Raw genomic sequence first — 20,612 nt, 5'->3', positions numbered from 1 at the left:
TTCAATAGATTTCTCTTGAAAATAAAAATGTATTTGCTCTATAAGGGGAGAAATGAATAGGAACTATCCTTTTTAGGGATTCATGATGCGAAGGTATAAGAGGTATTGCAGTTTAATGTTTTTTAACTTTGTTTAACCCATTATTCTGTAAGATGCTGGTGTGTGAAATGCAGCCTTAGTAGAATCTATTGACTTGGCAATGGATGGGAAATGAAAGTCAAGAACAAGATAGTAGTAAAAATATGCTGGCATTTTGAGCCTAGATGACTGGAAGAATAGTGATTCTGTTAAAAAGAAGGCAAGAAAGAAAAAGAAAGAAAGAGAAAGAAAGAAAGAAAGGAAGGAAGGAAGGAAGGGGAAAGAAAGAAAGAGAAAGAAAGAAAGAGAGAGAGAAAGAGAGAAAGAGAGAAAGAAAGAAAAAGAAAGAAAGAAAGAAGGAAGGAAAGGGAAAGAAAGAAAGAGAAAGAAAGGAAAGAAAAGAAGGGAAGAAGGGAAGGAAGGAAGGAAAGAAGGAAGGAAGGAAGGAAGGCAGGCAGGCAGGCAGGCAGGCAGGCCAGCCAGCCGGACACGGTGGCTCATGCCTGTAATCCTTGCATTCTGGGAGGCCCAGGTGGGCGGATTGCCTGCTCAGGAGTTCGAGACCAGCCTGGGCAACATGGTGAAATCCCATCTCTACTAAAATACACACACACACACACACACACACACACACAAATTAGCCAGTCGTGGTGGCACACCCCTGAGTCCCGGCTACTCAGGAGGCTGAGGCAGGAGAATTGCTTGAACCCAGGAGGCAGAGGCTGCAGTGAGCTGAGATTGTGCCACTGCACTCCAGCCTGGCGACAGAGCCGGACTCTGTCACACACACACACACACACACACACACACACACACACACACACACAAAAAGCATAAGGAAGGTTTCAGGTGGAGAAGATGAATTCCATTCTGAGCATACTGAGATTGGTGTAAGGGTGTCTTTTGGGTATAACATTTCTGCAGTTGGAAATTCAGGTCTAGAGCTTATTAGAAAGGCCTTGACCAGAGATGAAGAGTTCAGTCACATACAGAAGCAATAAGGAAAGCCAGGGCAGTAGATTAGATCAGGAGGAAATGATAAAGGGAGAAGAAAGAATGCCAAAGGCCAAATGTCTCCCTATATTAAGGGGGCCACATCAGAAAGCTAAGAAGAGAAAAACAGAAGAATGTTTCTGTAAAAGAGAAGGTCTTGAGAAGGAAGAAACGTTCCATGGGGGTTAAAAAGACTAAGCCCTCGTTGGACGTAGTGATTTGAGGTGACTGGGGATCTCCTTGAGAGCACTGTGGCATTATGATGAGGACCTAAACCTTATGGAAAGGATTATGAATTGAGGGAAGTAATGGCCAAGAGGAAATGAGAAAGATAGGTAACTTAAGAAATCGCAGGCCGGGTGTGATAGCCCATGCCTGTAATCCCAGCACTTTGGGAGGCCGAGGCGAGCGGATCACAAGGTCAGGAGTTTGAGACTAGCCTGGCCAACATAGTGAAACCCCGTCTCTACTAAAAATACAAAAAAAAAAAAAAAAAAATTAGCCGGGTGTGATGGCATGCACCTGTAGTCCCAGCTACTTGGGAGGCTGAGGCAGGAGAATTGCTTGAACCCAGGAAGCAGAAGTTGCAATGAGCCAAGACCACACCATTGCACTCCAGCCTGGGTGACAGAGTGAGGTTTCATCTCAAAAAAAAAAAGAAAAGAAAAGAAAAGAAAAGGGGCAGGGGGGCAGGATTGCCTAAGCTTTTTTATAGGTTAATGGAGTGATTGTGGATGCAAGTAAAGGGAGAATAGTTGATAAGTCAAATTTCAAAGATGATGGGGGGACTGGGGTCACAAGTCTGGCTGCTAACGAGGGAAGATACATTGCTACTGCCTTTTTATAAAGTAATGTGAAAATATTGAAATTTTAAATATGTATATTCTTAAATATGCATAAAATTTTAAATTGCCTTCTACCTGGGCAATTTCACTAATATGATTCTGTCCCACAGAAAAACTCATGCAAATGTCCAAGGATATTCATTATAATATTAGTTGCAATAGAAAAAAATGGAGAACCCAAGTGTCCTTCAATAGACAAATGTTTAAGTAAATTATGGTAAACCTCTTCTACAGAACACTGTGCAATTATTAGAAACAATGAGCAAAATGTGTATGTACTAAAATGGAATGAAGCTCAAAATATCCCTCCACTGCATTGTGAGTTCCACTGTGGCAGGGACCATATCTGCTTTCTCATCCTTGTATTTCTCATCCTTGTATATCCATGCCCTGGCATAGAGCTTGACCCACAGTTAGTAAGTGTTCAATAAATACTTATTGGATGAAACAGAATGTTGAGTTTTTAAAATATGTTGCAGTATAGCATGTATAACATGATTCACATTTGTTTTATAGACACATATTTAAAACATTTATATATATAAAACATTATATAATATATACTATATATACTGGATAAACGTGACACATATATGTAAACATTCTGGAAGAATACCCAGCAAATTAAAATGATTATCTTTATAAAGTAGGATTGGATGGGAGGTCATTCTTTTCATTAATTATGTATTATTAAATGTTTACAAATATGAATTTCATTCATAATTTCAATCTATCAATAAAATATATAAAATCACTGAAGAAAAGGGAAAAAGAGTGCAGCAGGATAAGTTAGCCTTTGCAAGAGTCATGTGCCCTCTTCCTGAAAGAGAGGAGTGAATGACAGAGAAGATATAGAAAGAAGTCAAAACTAGGGAACCAAAGCATGTGCCTCAGTAAAGCAGAAGCCAGGGTCGTCCGTGAGAATAAGGGTAGTGGTGAAGGACTGACATCTGAGGAAGACTGAGAAGGTTCAGAACATGACCTCTGTTTTACATCCAGGGAGACTTTGAAGACCTTTCAGTCCAACCACCCACTTTACAGAAGAGGATGTTAAAGGACTTGTCAAACAACACAATTTGTGAGTGACAGTGCCAGTCCAGTACAACAGCTTCTAAAAATATGCAAAAATAAAATTCAAAACAGATGAATAGATGGATTGTCAGGCATTTGTGAGGACCCTGATAAGATTAAAACCAAGGAACAGTGGCATCAAGTCCATATTATTCCATGGCATTCTGTGGCAATGCCAGGCAGCTTATGAATGAGAGCAGAAGCAGGAAAAGGGAGTGGGGAGTAGACAAGATGGTGAGACGGCCTGGTGGTGAGTCCTGGGAGGTGAAAAGTGTTTCATAATAATAAATGACAGAATGAGAAGCTGAAACTTGTCAGCTAATGAGAAAAATTCCGAGCTTAGGAAAATGGCAGCAAACTGAGAGGCTGGTTGTTACACTGATGACCAACAGAGTGGCTGTCGAAGTGACTGACTGACTCAAACGATAGGCCACTGGCTTGCCCCACTTTCATCCAAAGCATCATAGCTTTGCTAATGTTACGATTAGGTAAGCGGATGGAAGTGTTGCCTCAATTGTAAAAGCAGTACCCATTGGCTTATTTAAACACAAAATCAAAATGTCTGCTAATTCCCAGGATCCTGGGGGTGGACTTTGACCTACCATTTTGAGTAGGTTTTATTAGCAGCTCAGCCCTTCATTAAGGCAGTGGCTGATAAAGGCTAAAACATCCTGCTAGTTGTTTATGGAATAGAGGTTCAGTCATTCACCAGCCTTATTCCAGCTGCCCATCAGACACACTGTTGATATTGGGCCTTCTGCCTAAAACCAGCTGGCTATTCCCAGACTGTTTCAGATGTCCAGCCATGATGCAGTAATGGAATTGCCAGGATGGAGGGTGGATCTCAGCTTTTGGTATTGTACACCATCCAAGGAAGGATCAGAGGCAACTGTTTAAGTTATTAAAAGGGCTGGGAGTGGGGAGACGGAAGGCACAGACAATGTTCCTCTGATCTCCGTGTGATTGCTTTGTGTTTTAACGCTCCTGGCTTGTGGTTTTTTGTTTATTTTTAAATTTCTTTTCTTGTTGTGGGTTTATCCTCATGACTGTGTCACACGTAGACCAGAAGGGCTGGGTTTGCCTGTGTCCTACTTGGGACATAGATGCTACTCAAAACTGCTTAATGATCTGGGTTTCATAGCTATTTCACAGGGATAAATAAGAACATTTCCCAGGAAAGATTGGGTTCTACTTAGTCTATGTCATAGATTACATAAAATCAACGAATAAGCAAGGAATCTACAGCTAAAATTACATACATACTCATCTTTCATGTTCCTCAGCATCCTGCAACAAGCAGGTGCTTCCTATCCTACACAGTTCAGCCAGGCTTGTGTCTACACTTGGCCTCAGATTTGTGGAGTTCACGTACATTTTGTCATAGTTCTCCCTTTTGCTTTTTACCATTTGTAATTATGTTAGGTTGGTGCAAACGTAACTGCAGCTTTTGCCATTACTTTCAATGGCAAAAACAGCAATTACGTTTGCACCAACTTAATACATTTATGGTCTTTGCAAATAGCAAGAATAACATTATTCACAGCTAAGAATAATAGAGGTTAAATAGAGAGAATAAAATTCAACTTCATTGAAACACTTGTTACTCAATAAATATTTTTTTTAATGACCCTGCAGGTGAACTGATGGCTGAGAGAAACTACCCTGTTCTGCTGGTAGAGTCACAAGTTCCTGTTTCAGTGTCCTGTGTAGTTTGTCTGGTCTTTTTCCATCTGTGCCACTACATGATTTGATGGTCCACTGTCCTAGGAAGCACACACCACAATGCCAGTGGAGGGCTATATCATAGAGGAGTGAATCAGGGACAGGAGACGTATTTCCTAATTCTTTTCCTTTTGTGGTCTCAAGCAGCATTATCTCTTTTCTGGCCTACAGTTCTGAATCTGGCAGAGTTTAAAGTAATAACTCATATTTCTCTTCCTTTTGTTGCATTTAATTTGTTACATGAACTGTCCACAGGCTTTTTTTTGGCACCTAAAATATAGCTTTGGGCACAAATTACCAGACCCTGGGTTTAATGATTTCAGCAGGTAATGCCATGGAATAGTCCTCTATGTGTTGCTTTCTAAACCATCCATCTGCTCTTGGCCATGGCCAGAACAGTCAGTGTCTGGGGATAGGTGCTTTCCTAGAACACCAGGGCTTTCAAGCTGAATGGGACCCCAGGCTCATCTTGTCTCACTTTTCATTTTCATACAGTAGGGAAAGTGAAAGCCAAGGAGCTTAAGAAACTAGCTCAAGACTGTGGCTCACAAGAGGCAGCCCTGGGATGAGAATACCAGGCTTCCAGGCCCCAGTCCAGAACCTTTTCTCCTCCGTGTGCTCTGTCCCATGCCCTCGATGGAACTGTTCTTCATCACTCATCTTAACACCAGATTAAAAATTGCACCAGCCCTTTCCCAAAGGCTATCCAGCTGAATTAAGCACAGAAATGCCACGGGCCCATTTTTAGTAGCTGGCTGGAGGAAATGCTCATTTCAAGGGCTTTGATACATAAGCATATTCACCGGGAAGGTCTCTTCCCTACAAGCCTGAGCCATGGCAAGCCCAATTTTTAAATTCTCTGTGCTCCAACATCTTAGTTAATAAAGACAGAGAAAACAAGCCTTCACTTTTCTTCAGTTATTTAAAGGTGAAATGTGCCTCCTTCCAATCATATGATCCCTCTCTCCCTCTAGCCCACAATCAACTTCTTGTCATTGGTGTTCTTGTTTTCTAATAATTATTAATTTAAGAATGACAATACATGAATTCTTCCTCAAAATCTGAGGGACAGAAATTTTGAACGCTGCTGTCTTTGTGTTTTTGCTGCTCAGCTGTTACTTAAGTTGGGTTGTAAAGTTTAAAATGTCAAAGGTTGATAACTCCAGGAGCCAGGAGGAATGGGAAGAAATCGCATCAGCCTGGGAGCCTGAAGATCAGTCACTGGGTCATTTTCCACTGCTCACCCATGACTCTGTTTCTCAGCTTCAAGTTGGATAATTATGCTCACCTCACAGAGGTGTCGGGAGAATTATTTGAGACAATGTCGTGATAGTAGTCTGCATACTCAAAATGATGAAAAATTAAAACCAATGTAAAATGCCGTAATTCGAAAAACCTTTAGTAATTATAGAATCTGAATTTGAGTGCCTGACAATGCCAGAGAGAAAACTGTCCTCCAAATTACGGTCCAGTCTCCTAGAAAAGCCTATTCATTTTTAGGCACTTATTCCTAGGGAGTTTTACTACGTCTGAGCCTACAAATGAAATTCAAATACAGAACTGAGTCCATTAAGGACAGAGAACTCATACTAAAATCACTATGGACTGAAAGAGCCAAGCAATTAAGGACAGAGTAGCTGAAGCTGTGAATTATCTGGATGGTGCTAAGAATTGAGATAGGACCTGTAGCCAAGGGCTAGATGTTGTTTTCGGCCCCTAATGAGACTGTCATCCTGTGGCAGCCTGGTTAGCAGCCTCTGAGTAACCTTAACAAATATTACACACCACGTTGATAATAATGCGTCTATAATTGTTGTTATACCTTCTGAATATTAAAACAACTGAAAGAAAACAAGAATACTTATGCATTATGCTACAGGTAACAGAAAATTCTATTAATTTGATAGTTATCAACCTACCTCTCTGTCCTCTAGTTTTCTCCAGAACAAATTAGACATCTAACTAAGTGTTAATATTAGTAGTAGTAACAACAATAATAGCAGCTAAAGTTTACTAAGCATTCTCTATGTGCCAGGCATTATTCTGGGCAATCTTCATACATGACCTTATTTTACACTCACAAAAACTCTAGGAGATAGATACAGTTCCCTTTTTACAGATGCGGCAGCTGAGGTTTTGAGAATGAAATAATTTCTCAAGTTCACAGAGCTGATAAGTTGGAGAATTGAAGGCTATAAAAACAAACTACAATACACAGGTTCACGGTCTGAATCCATAGGCTGAGTTTTTAACATCTAACTTATCTTTTAATAAATGTCTACAGATTGATGAATTGTGGAAAATCAAGATAATCTCTATATTAGTTTTGCTTTCCTGAGGACTTCCTCTAAAAGACATTTCTGTTCAACAAGCCACCTCCTATTTCTCCCTGATTCACTCATCACAATCTCTTCCAAAATCATATGTTTCTCAAATCCCTACTGTTCTTGTATCAGTTAGAAACCTTTTTGTTCTAACAGAAAATCTAACTCAACTTGGCAATAAAGGGTATGTTTGGGCTTGTGAAATTGGCAAGTTCAGATTCCACAGCTAAATATCATCTTCTGGGACCCATTTTCTCTTCTCCTTCCACTCTGCCTTCTATGGAGTCAGTTTCTGCTAAACCTGGCTTCCCCTGGGACTGTCAACAACTCTAAGGGCAACAAAGTCTGTCTTCCACATAAAAGGGAAAAAAAAGCTGTCCACCTTTGGAAGCTCTCTCCAAAGAATGAGAACTTCTCTTTCCAGAAGACCCCTGCACTCATAAGGGCTTCCGCTGTGTTGCCCCCTCCTACTTCCTGCCCCCTCAAAAAAAAAAAAAAAAAAGAGGAAGAAGCTATCTCATAGGAATTGCTGTCAGGCAATACCTTCCTTTGGCAGAGGAGCCAGCCTGTGGCTTGGCAGATGCCACACAGTGTGTGTCGGTTGGGAAACACCCATATCAAGCATTGCCTTCTTTCCTGGCCTATCCTTCCATTGGCTGATTCCATTCAAGCTAAAATTCTTGTCGGTTTCAAGGAAATAGTAGTTTTACAAAATTAGATGTCTGCATTACACCTGGATTAACTCAGGGATGGGACGTTGTGTTCGTGGACAGTGACAGTTCATAAATGTTATTCTTTGTCCCCGCTTGAGGCCTACATTATTACTGCAGCAATCCCCCAGCTGGACCAGCCTCCCGTCTCTCTCCACTACAGTGTAACCTCCACATGGTTATCCGATGAACCCTTCTTAACTCTCTGGTGATCTTCTCTCTTTCTTCTAGCAGCAAACTATAAAATAATCAGGCCATACCTACCTATTCTATATTACCTCCCATTATTCACCCAAACCAGCTTTGTGCAGCGCTCAGCCATCTATCAACTTGCCTTTGCCTGAACATGAATGTGTTTTTCCATTCCTACACCTGAGCCTATGCTGTTCCATTTGCCAGAAATTCCTTTCCTCATGCACCTTCCCCACCCATCTTCCCACATCTAATTCCTATACATAGAGATCCTGCTCAATTTTTTTTTTTTTTTAACAGGGTCTCCTCTGTCTCCCAGGCTGGAGTACGGCTTACTGTAGTCTTGACCTCCTGGGCTCAAGCAATCCTCCCACCTCAGCCTCTTGAGTAGCTGGGACCACAGGCTAATTAAAAATTGCCACCACATCCAGCTAACTTTTGTGTTTTTTATAGAGACAGAGTTTCACTATGTTGCCCAGGCTAGTCTTCAACTCCTGACCTCAAGCAATCTGCCTGCCTCGGCCTCCCAAAGTGTTGGGATTACAGACATGAGCCACTCACTGCACCTGGCCCCAGTTCAAATCTTTAATCCCTTCTCTTCTCATGGAGTTCAAAGGGATCCCTTCCTGCTATCTCTCCCAAAGGCAATGGACTTTTGCCCATCTTGAGCACTAGGTGATTTGAATTGTAGGTAATGGAGTTCATGCTACAAATCTTTCTTACTAGACTACAAGGATGTCCTATAGTTTTATCTACAGTTCCTTGCACGTAATAGATCCCAGAAAAAAAAGTATGCCTTACATATTATGGATATATAATGTTTAAAATAAGTATGGATATATAATGTTTAAAAGTAAGTATCTTTAAGTAAGGAATACAATAAGGAATTCTTAGTAAGAATATGATCTGAGTTGGATTTCAAAAAGAAGCCTTTTTTTTTTTTTTTGAGATGGAGTCTCACTCTGTCACTCAGGCTGGAGTGCAATGGCACAGTCTCAGCTCACTGCAGCCTCTGCCTCCTGGGTTCAAGTGATTCTCTTGCCTCAGCCTCCCCAGTAGCTGGGACTACAGGCACATACCACCATACCCGGCTAATTTTTTTGTATTTTTAGTAGAGATGGGGTTTCGCTATGTTGGCCAGGCTAGTCTCGAAGTCCTGACCTCATGATCCCCCCACCTTGGCCTCCCAAAGTGCTGGGATTACAGGAGTGAGCCACCGCACACGGCCTCAAAAAAGTCTTGTTCAAAACTAAATTTTTCATGTTTCCATTACCCTGACCTGCTCTTCCCATAGACCTTCACATTCTCTTAATGGCAAATTCGTCATTCCAGCCTGCTCAGGACAAAACATGTACATCAGCCTGGATTTCTTTCTTACTCTCATTCCCCATATCCAGCAAATCCCATTGATTTCACATTCACAATATCAAGAATTTAACTACTTTTCATACATAATGCCAGCATCCTAACCCAAGTCATCATCATGGCTCAACTGTATTATTGCAATAGCTTTTAAATAGCCTCCCTGCCTCTTTCCTTACCTCTTTCCCTACAATCTACTCCCCACATCACAGACAGAATAAGTCAGATCATGTCACTTCTCTGCACAAGACCCTCCAAATTCTTCCCCACTCACTCAGGGAAGAAGCCAAAATCTTTGTGCATAATGATCCCAAAGGTCCTACATAATCATCCTCCCCACAGCCCCTACATTTCTGACTTTATCTCCAGCTACGTTTTACTTCCATCACTTCATTCCAGTCTCTTCCTCAATGAGAGAAACACCTTCTTCCTTTCTATTACTCAGTTCCTGTTTCTTCTCTCTGCCCTGCTCCTCTACATTAATAGCTGCCTAGATTGCCCCCTCATATCCCAGATTCTGCTCAAATATTGTCTTGTCAGTGAGGCCTCCGTGATGACCCAATTTTTTTTAATTTTTTTTTTTAGACCTGGTCTTGCTCTGTCACCCAGGCTGTAGTTCAGTGGTGCCATCTCAGCTTACTGCAACCTCCATCTCCCAGGTTCAAGAGATTCTTGTGTCTCAGCCTCCTGAGTAGCTGGGATTATAGGTGTGTGCCACCATGCCTGGCTAATTTTTGTATTTTTAGTAGAGACCAGGTTTTGCCATGTTGGCCAAGCTGGTCTCGAACTCCTGACCTCAAGTGATCCACCCACCTCGGCCTCCCAAAGTGCTGGGAACACAGGTGTGAGCCGCTGCACCTGGCCCTGATGACCCAGTTTAAAATACTTTCATCCCACTTTTCTCAGCTTACATGCTCTACCACCCCCACCCCCGCTCTGCTCTATTTTTCTCCAAAGTATTTACCATGTGACCTACTATACATTTCTCTTGTCTGATTGTTTATTCTTTAGCTGTCTTCTACCTTTCTTCAGTTAGATGTAAACTCCATGAAGGCAGGAATTTTTGTCTGATTTCTTCTTTGCTATGGAGCCTAGAAAAATGCAGCTTGCAAAGTAGACATTTGAAAAATATTTGTTGAATGAATGGATGGTGAATGGATGTTGAATGGATGGTGAATGGATGTTGAATGAATAGATGGTGACTTTAACATCTTATTTCGATTATTAAATACTCAAGGAATAAGGGATGTGGTGGACTGTGATATAGGAATCTTTCTCCTAAAAGTCTGAGTCTACGCTTGGCATTTAAAGCCAGATCAGTCTCACTTGTAGAAGGAGAAAGAACTATATATCAATTTCAAATCATAAGGCACTGTGAAAATTTGAAGCACTACTATGGTTGTGCCCTCCCTACTTCCAAAGTTTCTTCCGAAGTCAGTTGATATCCTAAAGTGAGCATGTCCAGCATGCATTTTCCATTATAGAGCTTTTGAGTTAAAATCTCACAGACTAGTTTCTGAAGCTGCTCACACAGAGCAGGTTAGAACAGATTTTAACACTTCATTCTGTGTATCTTCCCACCATGCTGACAGCAATCCTGATCTTAATGGACAGTTCCTTTGTGGTACTGGGAGTGGGGGTGGATGTATGGACACAAAAGTCAGTTTCTTAGGCCTCCTTTTTTAAAAGTTGTTTCCTTCTTCTTCTTCATTATATCATTTCATTAACAGGTCCCAGGAGCTCCTATGTTATATTGATCTCATCAACTCAGCTAATTGATGTTGACACCTGCTGTTCTCTATTGAATACATTACCGGGAGCATCTATCACTTTCCTTTAGCGCTGATGAAGTAATTATCCTATCAGACCTAAAGGAATGGCCACAGCAGAGGCTGGTCAATAATCCTTGTTAGGACCATGCTCTCATCTGTTTGTTTCACTCTCCATCAGGCCAATCCACTCATTGCTACTATCATCCCCAAATGCTTCCTGAGTCCCCAGTTCATGAGTATAGGCCCTGCCCTTGGGGTTAACAGAGCTTGCATGAGAAGTAAGGGCTTTCCCAGCCTCCTAACTGGTCTCTTAGCACTGTCCTCAATTCCAGGCCCCATCCACACCAGGAGGTCTTCCCAAAATTCAAATCTGAACACTGCAAGCTATTCATGGAACATACTGGAGTTACATTGACATGGAGAAAAAGTTGAAATACATTATGTATGGTTGGATTCATTTTTGCAAAAAAAAAAATAGATGGAATAGACAAAATGAATACGTACAAAACATATATATAATATAAATAAAATATATAAAATGTAAAAATAGATGGGATACATTAATATAGATGTCACAGAAGTCTGAAGGTATTTACACCAAAGCATTTTCAGTGTTGTAAGTTATTGCCCCAGAATAGTATGATTTCTGGTAACTATTATTTCCACCTTTTGTGATACATGTAATTTCTTTTCCTTTATTTCTTTCTTTTTTTTTTTTTTTTTTTTTTTTTTGAGACGGAGTCTCGCTCTGTCGCTCAGGCTGGAGTGCAGTGGCGTGATCTTGGCTCCCTGCAGCCTCCACATCCCAGGTTCAAGCGATTCTCCTGCCTCAGCCTCGCTGAGTAGCTGGGACTATAGGTGCATGCCACCACGCCCAGCTAATTTTTGTATAAAATTTTAAATGTGCCAGATAAAGTAATTATAGTAAACTTAAAAATTACATATATTAGAAAATTAGCTGGGCATGGTGGTGTGTGCCTGTAATCCCAGATACTTGTGAGGCTGAGGCAGGAGAATCACTAGAACCTAGGAGGCAGAGGCTACAGTGAGCTGAGATTGCGCCAGGCAACAGAGCAAGACTCTGTCTCAAAATAAAAAAAAAAAAGTTAATGCAAATATGATCATGTCATTCCTACGCTTAAATTTATTCACCTAAAAAACAGTGAAGACAATTTTATGGTAAGATCAGTCAGAGATGCAAGCACCAGCTCTCCCCTACCCTGTACCCTAACTGGTACCCAGTGGTGGGAATGAAACGTTTAAGAGGGACAGTGTCTCTTTTTCTGCTGATTCTCCTCTCAGATGGAGATTCTCTTTTATGAATGACTTTGGTGGAAGTTCAGGCTGTTTGAGTTGCAACAGCACAGCAAGGGTGCTAGGAGAGGGATGGAGGCCTTTTAAAAGTTGTTCTTTCTCCTATCAGTTTTATTGGGTTCTTGTTCAGGGTGTAAATACGAGGACTAACAGCTCCCAGTGTTCAGATTTGCAATGGGGAAGTATCGTTTGTTACTTACTGGGCCTGGATTGGTGGGCAATGCTGAGAGAGCAGTAGGAGGCTGGGGAAGTTCTTTCTTTTCCTGCAGGCTCTGTGGGCCTGACAGCAGGGACGGTACCCTGTGAACGGTGGGGGCGCTCAGAGAGCATCTAGAAATCATATGGCTTTCCCACCCTCCCATGGCATCATGTTCCCTGATGTGTCTGTTTCTCTGGTTTATTTTATTTTAGTTTTTTAAGATAAGGTCTCACTCTGTCACCCAGGCTGTAGTACAGTGGTGCGATCTCACAGCGGCCTTGACTTCCCAGGTTCAGGCGATCCTCCCACCTCAGTCTCTCGTGTAGCTGGGACTACAGACACATAGCACCATGCCTGGCCAATATTTGGGAGTTTTGTTTTTTGTTTTTTTGGTTTTTGTTTTTGTAGATATGGGGTTTCACCATGTTGCCCAAGCTGGTCTCAAACTTCTGGGCTCAGGTGATCCGCCCACCTAAGCCTCCCAAAATACTAGAATTACAGGCATGAGCCACCGCGCCCAGACTTGTCTGTCCTTCTGCATCTGCACTTCACTCCTGGAGCACCATCCTTCCCCTTCTCCCATCAGTTCAGACTCAGCCCGGTTGCCCTCTTCTTCTCAAGCCTCCCTGACTTCCCCTGGGTAAAAGACTTGTTTGATATATTTTATCAGAAGCCTTTCTGCACTTCCTCTTTGAAGTGCATCTGGGTAAAAGGCTTGTTCGATATATTTTATCAGAAGCATTTCTGCACTTTCTCTTTGAACTCCTGTTAATCATTGCATTCCTTACAGAGTCCCACCAGACTCTTAAAAAACTCCTTGACAGTCAGCTGGGCATGGTGGCTCACGCCTATAATCCCAGCACTTTGGGAGGCAGAGGCAAGAGGATCACCTGAGGTTAGGAGTTCGAGCCTAGCCTCTGGACAACATGGTGAAACCCTGTTTCTAATAAAAAACGCAAAATTTAGCCGGGTGTGGTGGCATGCGCCTGTAATCCCAGCTACTCGGGAAACTGAGGCAGGAGAATCTCTTGAGCCTGGGAGGTGGAGGTTGCAGTGAGCCTAGATTGTGCCACTGCACTCCAGCCTGGGCAAGAGTGAGACTCTGTCTCAAAACAAATAAATAAATAAATAAATAAATATTTTTTTAAAACCCTTGACAGAATAATGTTTTTAGCATTTTATCCTCAGCATCTAAACCTGGTGTACTGAGCTATTTAATAAATGATGATTAAATAAATAATATATGAATAGATGGATGGATGAAAGAATGAATGATGAAGAATGCTGATAGCATATACTAAAAGCCAAATGAGTCTATGACTGCAGAGGAAGCATAGATAGCATATACTATTCATGTCCTGGGCAAAAGCCTGAGAAAACTAATAGAAGAAACAACAAGTTTTTGTTTTTTGTTTTGAAATGGAGTCTCACTCTTGTTGCCCAGGCTGGAGCACAATGGCTGGATCTCAGCTCACCGCAACCTCCACCTCTTGGGTTCCAGCAATTCTCCTGCCTCAGCCTCCCAAGTAGCTGGGATTACAGGCATGCACCACCTCACCTGGCTAATTTCGTATTTTTAGTAGAGATGGGATTTCTCCATGTTTGTCAGGCTGGTCTCGAACTCCCGACCTCAGGTGATCCGCCTGCCTAGGTCTCCCAGAGTGCTGAGATTACAGGCATGAGCCACCATGCCCAGCCAGGAAGAACAACTTTTAAACCCTATTCACCTCCTAGCACTCTTGCTGCTGCTGCTCCTCACAGAGCCTGAACGTCCACCAGAGTCGTTCATAGAAGGGAATCTTGGTCTGAGAGGACAGCAGGATCAGCAGAAAAAAAGAGACGCCATCTTACACTTTCTGGTCCTGCTACTTGAGTGCCAGTTAGAGACCTCATGGTGGGGGATAGCTCAGTTCATACTTGCTTCTCTGACTCATCTCATCACAAAATTATTGTCACTAGTACACAGTCCCCACAACAATCCTCTGTCTAGTTATGTCAAGATTAGCACCTACAAGTTCAAAATAGCATCTGACGTGACTTTCTATTTACAGAAGGGCACATGGGATGTGTTAATAACACCCTCCTTAGGGCTTTGGATGCTGAGGACAGGTCTTACAGCCAAGCACCGAAGGGGTAGGCAGCCCTGATATTTATCTGCTGATTACCGCACTAGGGCCCTCAAAAGGGAATTCCAGAAGCTTCTTTTGATAAAACCTCAAAACCATCAGATCTGCTGCTGCCAGAACCAAAAATAGCTCGGCCTAGTTGGGAAAGTGTTGGTCTGGGAGTTGGATGGTGTGGGGGCCCTCGTTTTGTACTAACTGGCTTAGTGTCCTTGTAGGCACTGTGAGCGTCTCTGAATGTCCGTGCTGTCTTCTATGCATTGTGGATGATGGAGCAGCACCCCTTTCATCACAGGGTACACAGGTGTCCCAAAAACAATGACAGCCATGAAAGGACTGGGTGAACACCAAGCCCCAATCCCAGGAGGGAGAGAAAGGGAGAGCCAAGAAAGCAGCCGCACTGGAAATGCTTCCCAGTTGTCCTTGTGGCAGGAATAAAATCCTCCTACACTCAGGCGTTTGGTGGTCGGGGAGTGGCCCTTTGGTGAGGAGGTAACTCACCAAAGTTTTCTGCTGCCTTCTAACTTGCTGTAAATTAGTCAGCCGTGCTCTCTCCTCGTCTGCTTGACCTATGACTCTGTGGCCCGTGACTGCCTCATTCATGGTTAATGCAAGGAAGGGCCCAGTAGCAGCCAGAAATGTGAATGGCTATTCTCAAACATGGGAGGTTACCTACACCAGGATAAATAAAATGGTTGCCTTTCCTCTTTTAGAATAGTCATTTTGTTCTTCTTTAAGATTTGAAAATATAGTAAGGCAGGTCCCAGAATAACATTGTTTCTTTCAATGTTGCTTTGTCATAATATTGGTGAGAAAAAGAAAAAAAAAATCAATTCCTGGCTGGAGCCACTGTCTGTCTGGAATTTGCAAGTTCTCCCACGTGGGTTTTCTTCAGGTACTCCAGTTTCCTCCCACATCTCAAAGATGTACTCGTTCCTTGGTACGTCTGCATGGTTCCAGTCTTAGTGAGTGTGGCTGTGTGTGTGTGAGCATGTCCGGCAATGGAATGGCCTTCTGTCCAAGGTCCCCAGCTTGAACTCTGAGCTGCCAGTATGGGCTCCAGCCACCCAACACTCTGAGTTGGAAAAAGCAGGTTGGAAAATGATTGAATAATGAACAAAAATTATTATCAAATAAAAATTCATGAAGTCTACAATAATCATACAGGCATAAGACAATAAACGATGCTGCATGGAAGCGTCCGGCAAGCCCATCATATTTGTTGTTGGGTTTTTTTGAGTCGCATGGTGGTAGGAGGTGCTTCTTACAATTTTTGCTTTAAAACATTTATTCCTTGCTTTAACCCACCACCACTATGACTGCTGTCACTCACTGATTCACCAAACATTGGGTAAATAATTCTCTCACTTGTTTTTATTAACCTTCCTGAAATGTATGTACAGCTCACATTTATTTTCATATTTACCATTAGAAGCATTTTGGTCTTTCTTTAGAAGTTTGGTGATGTTTTTGTGACCAGAACTATGTCACAGGAATTTAAATACATCTTATTTATGTCAATTAGCCTAAGGTAAAATTGGCTTCATTATATATTGTTTGGCTTAAAGTCGCAGTTTCCAAGAACATATAGATAATGTTAAATGAGGGCTTATTGTATAATTAAATAGTATTTATTGAGCTCTGACTACGTGCTAGTCTGTGTTAATGTTTATTTATATTCTTTCATTTACTACCCATAATAATTCAGTGAAAATGTTACCAGAAAGGGGTTTCAATCCAGACCCCAAGAGAAGGTTCTTGGATCTCACGCAACAAAAAATTCCAGGCGAGTCCATAGAGTTAAGTAAAGCCAAGTCTATTAAGAAGGTAAAGGAATAAAAGAATGGCTACTCCACAGGCAGAGCAGCCTTAAGGGTTGCTGATTGCCTATCTGTATGGTTATTTCTTGATTATATGCTAAACAGGGTGTGGATTATTCATGAGTTTCCCGGGAAAGGAGTCGGCAATTTCTGGGAACCTAAGGGTTCCTCCCTTTTTTAGATGATATAGGGTAACTCCCTGATGTTGCCATGGCATTTATAAGCTGTCATGGTGCTGGTGGGAGTGTATTTTAGCATGCTAGTGCAATATAATTCACGTATAATGAGCAGTGAGTCCGACCAAGGTCACCACCTTGGTTTTGGTGGGATTTGACTGCCTTCTTTACCGCATGCTGTTTTATCAGCAAGGTCTTTGTGACCTGTATCTTATGCTGATCTCCTGTCTCATCCAGTGAGTTAGAATGCCTAACCTCCTCCAAACGCAGCCCAGTAGGTCTCAGTCTTATTTTACCGAGCCCCTATTCAAGATGGAATTGCTCTAGTTGAAATGCCTATGACAAAAAGGCATCATTATGCCCATTTTACAGGGAAGGAAACTTTCAGAGGGACTAAGTTACATGCCAAGCTCCCAAAACTACTACATGCAGACCCAGGATTTGAACCCTGTTTTATTTTATACAAATCCCATCCCCCTGCATATTATGCCATTTTGTCTCAAAAATAATAATAGTACCCGCAGAAAGAAGATGAAGAGGAAGAGCTGGGAGCACATATTTAACCAAAAATAAGAAGTCCATAGGTCTTGGACGAATACACTCCTACCAGCACTGGGCGGGCAGACAGAAGAGGGCCCAGATTCAATTAAAAGTGTGTGATTAATTGGCAGCTAGTAAAGAACAAGATGAAATCCTTCAGAAAACAAATATATGAGTTTTGGTGTGCTGAAGAGATCTGTATCTGAAGTCAGAATATTTAATATACATCATATATAATTAATATTATTATTATTTAATGTTCTTTTAAAGGGAGAGTGGGTCAGTATAATTGAGCATAATCTGTTTTGTCTCAGAGTCTGGCTATCTTTTTTCCCAAGATCAGTCTCTCAACTAAACCAAACATGTTTTTAACTTCTCCCACTTAATTTAGTAGGTTAACAAGTCTATGTAAAAGAAGAGTATCATAATTTAGCTTAATAGTTCCTTGCAATAGTATTTTAATATTTTCAAATCAAAATATCACTTTGAAACCTATAAGAATTATTTTTGCTTCCTTTGGCTTTGGTTCTTTTGTATCATACAATTTTATCATTTAAAATCAAAGATCTTACCATCAGATTTACCTGGGCTATAGTAGTAATTTTACCACTTACCCATGGCCAAATGTGTATGACAATCCCTACTTCATGAGATTATCATAAAGATGAAATTAAATGAGACAATTTTTTTTTTTTTTTTTTTTTGAGCTGGAGTCTTGCTCTGTCGCCCAGGCTGGAGTCGGTGGTAAAATCTCGGCTCACTGCAACCTCTACCTCCCAGGTTCAAGCAATTCTCCTGCCTCAGCCTCTCGAGTAGCTGGGACTACAGGCACCTCCCACCATGCCTGGCTAAATTTTGTATTTTTAGTAGAGACGGGGTTTCACCATATTGGCCAGGCTGGTATCGAACTCCTGACCTCATGATCCACCCACCTTGGCCTCCCAAAGTGCTGAGATTACAGGCATGAGCCACCACGCCCAGCCCTAAATGAGACAATTTATATGATTTTTTTTGCACATGGGAGGCGCTCAAAAAATAGAAGTGACCATTTCTTTCACCTCTGAATTCATACTCTTTATTTTGAAGTTGCAGTGTCATGTATACAGATGTAAAAGAGAGCTTTGGAATCAGTGAGGCCCGAATCCAAACCCCATCTCTGCTTTCCACCAGCTGTGCGACCTTGGGCAAATGTCCTAGTCTGTCTGAACCTCACTTTCTTCTTCTATAAAAGGAAAATAATGGTACTACTTTGCAGGAATGCTGTGAGGTTTACAAATAGCACATGCCAAGTATCTGGCACATGTTAGGTGCAAAATAAATGGTTTTGCTTACACTTAGATAAAATGACTTTTGTTCTATGAAATGGAGCTAATGATTAGGTTTTATGGAAAGGCTTTATTTATTTATTTTATGATTAGGTTATATTAAAATGCTTTATTTCACCTGGAAGCTTACCTGGGTGTCATTTTATGGTTGTCTCATCTGACCATTTTTAAACCGTGGTTGGATCTGGTGGAAATGTTTAGAGCTCCTTATGAAGCCAATGTAAACAAAGGTACCTATCAGCTGTTGCAGACACTATCCCATCCACAGGGGCACCCCTGACATAGCTGTAGCCCAACTTCACCCTGAAGTCTTGGAAAGGTTACATGATTCAGACAGATGTAGTAGGCATGAGATTACAGGCCAAGAGGAAGAGGCCGGGGCTGTGGGCAGTATACTTGACAGGCTCATACACTGCAAGCCTTGTTCCGGGCCCCTTACAAAGCACCTCTTTAGGATGAAAACAAGATGGCCTTTGTAAATAAAAGTTCATGCATTTGGGTAATGAAGTCATTTTCCAGCGCTGCAGTGAAAGATATTCTTCTCCCAAGCCCTCTGGGTGAGGACTGGAAGGAGGAAGAGGGGTGGCCAGTGAATCTGAAGAGAAGATATTAGCACAAAGGGTGCAACAGTCTATCCCCCAGGAAAAACCCGAGAAACCTTGCTCAAGAAAGTGGGCACCCTGACCCTCTGCCTTCAGAGATCATCTACCTCTGGTTCCTGCCCCTGGAATCCCTTTTCCACCCACTTTCCTGCAGACTAGCGGGGGCCACATAAAATATCGATGTAAATATAGATAAGACATCCGGTACCTTGACTACATAAATAAGAGTGGTGAGGAAGCGGTCACAAAAGCTGAATATTCTTCTGGAGCCCTTGGAGGGGCTCCAAACTGAGAGGGGAGGGAAGGCCGCAGGGAAAGGCGGACCTCAGTGTCTGAAAAGCCAGCTTAGAGTGGGAGGGCCTGGGAGTGGAAGGTAAAAAGGGAGTGGTGAGAATGAATGTGAGAAGGAAGCCAGGACAGCGCAGTCCCCAGTCCCGAACGGCCAGGGAGAGGAGGTGGCCTGGCGCTGGCGGGGCTCACCCCAATCCGTCTGCCTTTTGATGCCGGACTGTAAGCTCCGTCCATCTGTAGGTTCTTGAGCCAGAACCTCTGGGGGAAGGAGAAAAAGTCAAAGAGGGAGAGGGAGAGGGAGAGAGAGGGAGAGAAGGGGAGAGAGAGAGAGGGAGAGAGAGTCGGGGACTCTCCCTTACTCTCGCACTTTCCCTTTTTTGCCTAAGCTGCTGGTTGCGCTGCCACCTCCGGATACTGCACACGGAGAGGAGGGAAAATAAGCGAGGCACCGCCGCACCACGCGGGAGACCTACGGAGACCCGCGGCGCCCGAGCCCTGGAAGAGCCCTGCTGGATGTCAGCGGAGAGATGGCTTTGAGCTCAGCCTGGCGTTCGGTCCTGCCTCTGTGGCTCCTCTGGAGCGCTGCCTGCTCCCGCGCCGCGTCCGGGGACGACAACGCTTTTCCTTTTGACATTGAAGGGAGCTCAGCGGTTGGCAGGCAAGACCCGCCTGAGACGAGCGAGCCCCGCGTGGCTCTGGGACGCCTGCCGCCTGCGGCCGAGGTACAGTGTCCCTGACATTGCCACCCTGCTGGGGCACCTGCGCCCCCGCGGGCTGTGCCACACTCGTCCTTCTCTCTCTCTCCGCCTCTTTCCTCTCCCCATTGCCTTGAGAGTTTCACCTGGGCTAGGTCGGTTCGGAAACTTGAAATAAAGAGTTTTCCTTTGTAAGTTACATTTGGATGTTGAGAGTTGAAAGCTGAGGCTTCGGAATGTGTCTGCTCAAAGGGGTGAGAGTGCGTGTGTTGGTGCTCTGAGTTCATCTGCTAGACTCTCACTGGGGACTGCAGCAGCACATCGGAGACTTCTGCCACTTGCGTGTCCCAGTAGTCATTTTGTCAAGCCACGACACTTAACGTGTGTGCCCTGTCACTGGCTTCCTGCTCCTCTGTGCTGTTAGGACAGTGGGAACACTACTGCAGGACCTTTTTGTC

General features: G+C 42.8%; 1 protein-coding gene and 1 long non-coding RNA gene across 10 annotated transcripts in view; one reads left to right on the top strand and one right to left on the bottom strand.

The window, feature by feature from the left end:
• LOC129039580 (uncharacterized) overlaps positions 1–20,612 on the bottom strand; it is a 68,247-nt gene that overhangs the window by 30,725 nt on the left and 16,910 nt on the right. The window lies entirely within an intron of this gene.
• The window catches only part of LAMA4 (laminin subunit alpha 4), a 151,523-nt gene continuing 150,296 nt past the window's right edge, over positions 19,386–20,612 (top strand). For 3 of the 9 annotated variants that reach the window (XM_063666508.1, XM_063666505.1, XM_063666501.1), the window contains exons 1-2: positions 19,548–19,695; positions 19,846–20,181. In XM_063666508.1, coding sequence (XP_063522578.1) covers positions 19,987–20,181 — 195 coding nt within the window. In that variant the 5' untranslated portion in view covers positions 19,548–19,695; positions 19,846–19,986. Of the gene's footprint in view, positions 19,696–19,845; positions 20,182–20,612 lie in introns of all 9 variants that reach the window. The other 6 variants (XM_063666507.1, XM_063666502.1, XM_054493497.2 and 3 more) reach the window with 5 other exon arrangements.

Source organism: Pongo pygmaeus, chromosome 5 (assembly GCF_028885625.2).
Source record: "Pongo pygmaeus isolate AG05252 chromosome 5, NHGRI_mPonPyg2-v2.0_pri, whole genome shotgun sequence".
NCBI classification, from domain to species: Eukaryota; Metazoa; Chordata; class Mammalia; order Primates; family Hominidae; genus Pongo; species Pongo pygmaeus.
This window is presented reverse-complemented; position numbering and strand designations above follow the sequence as displayed.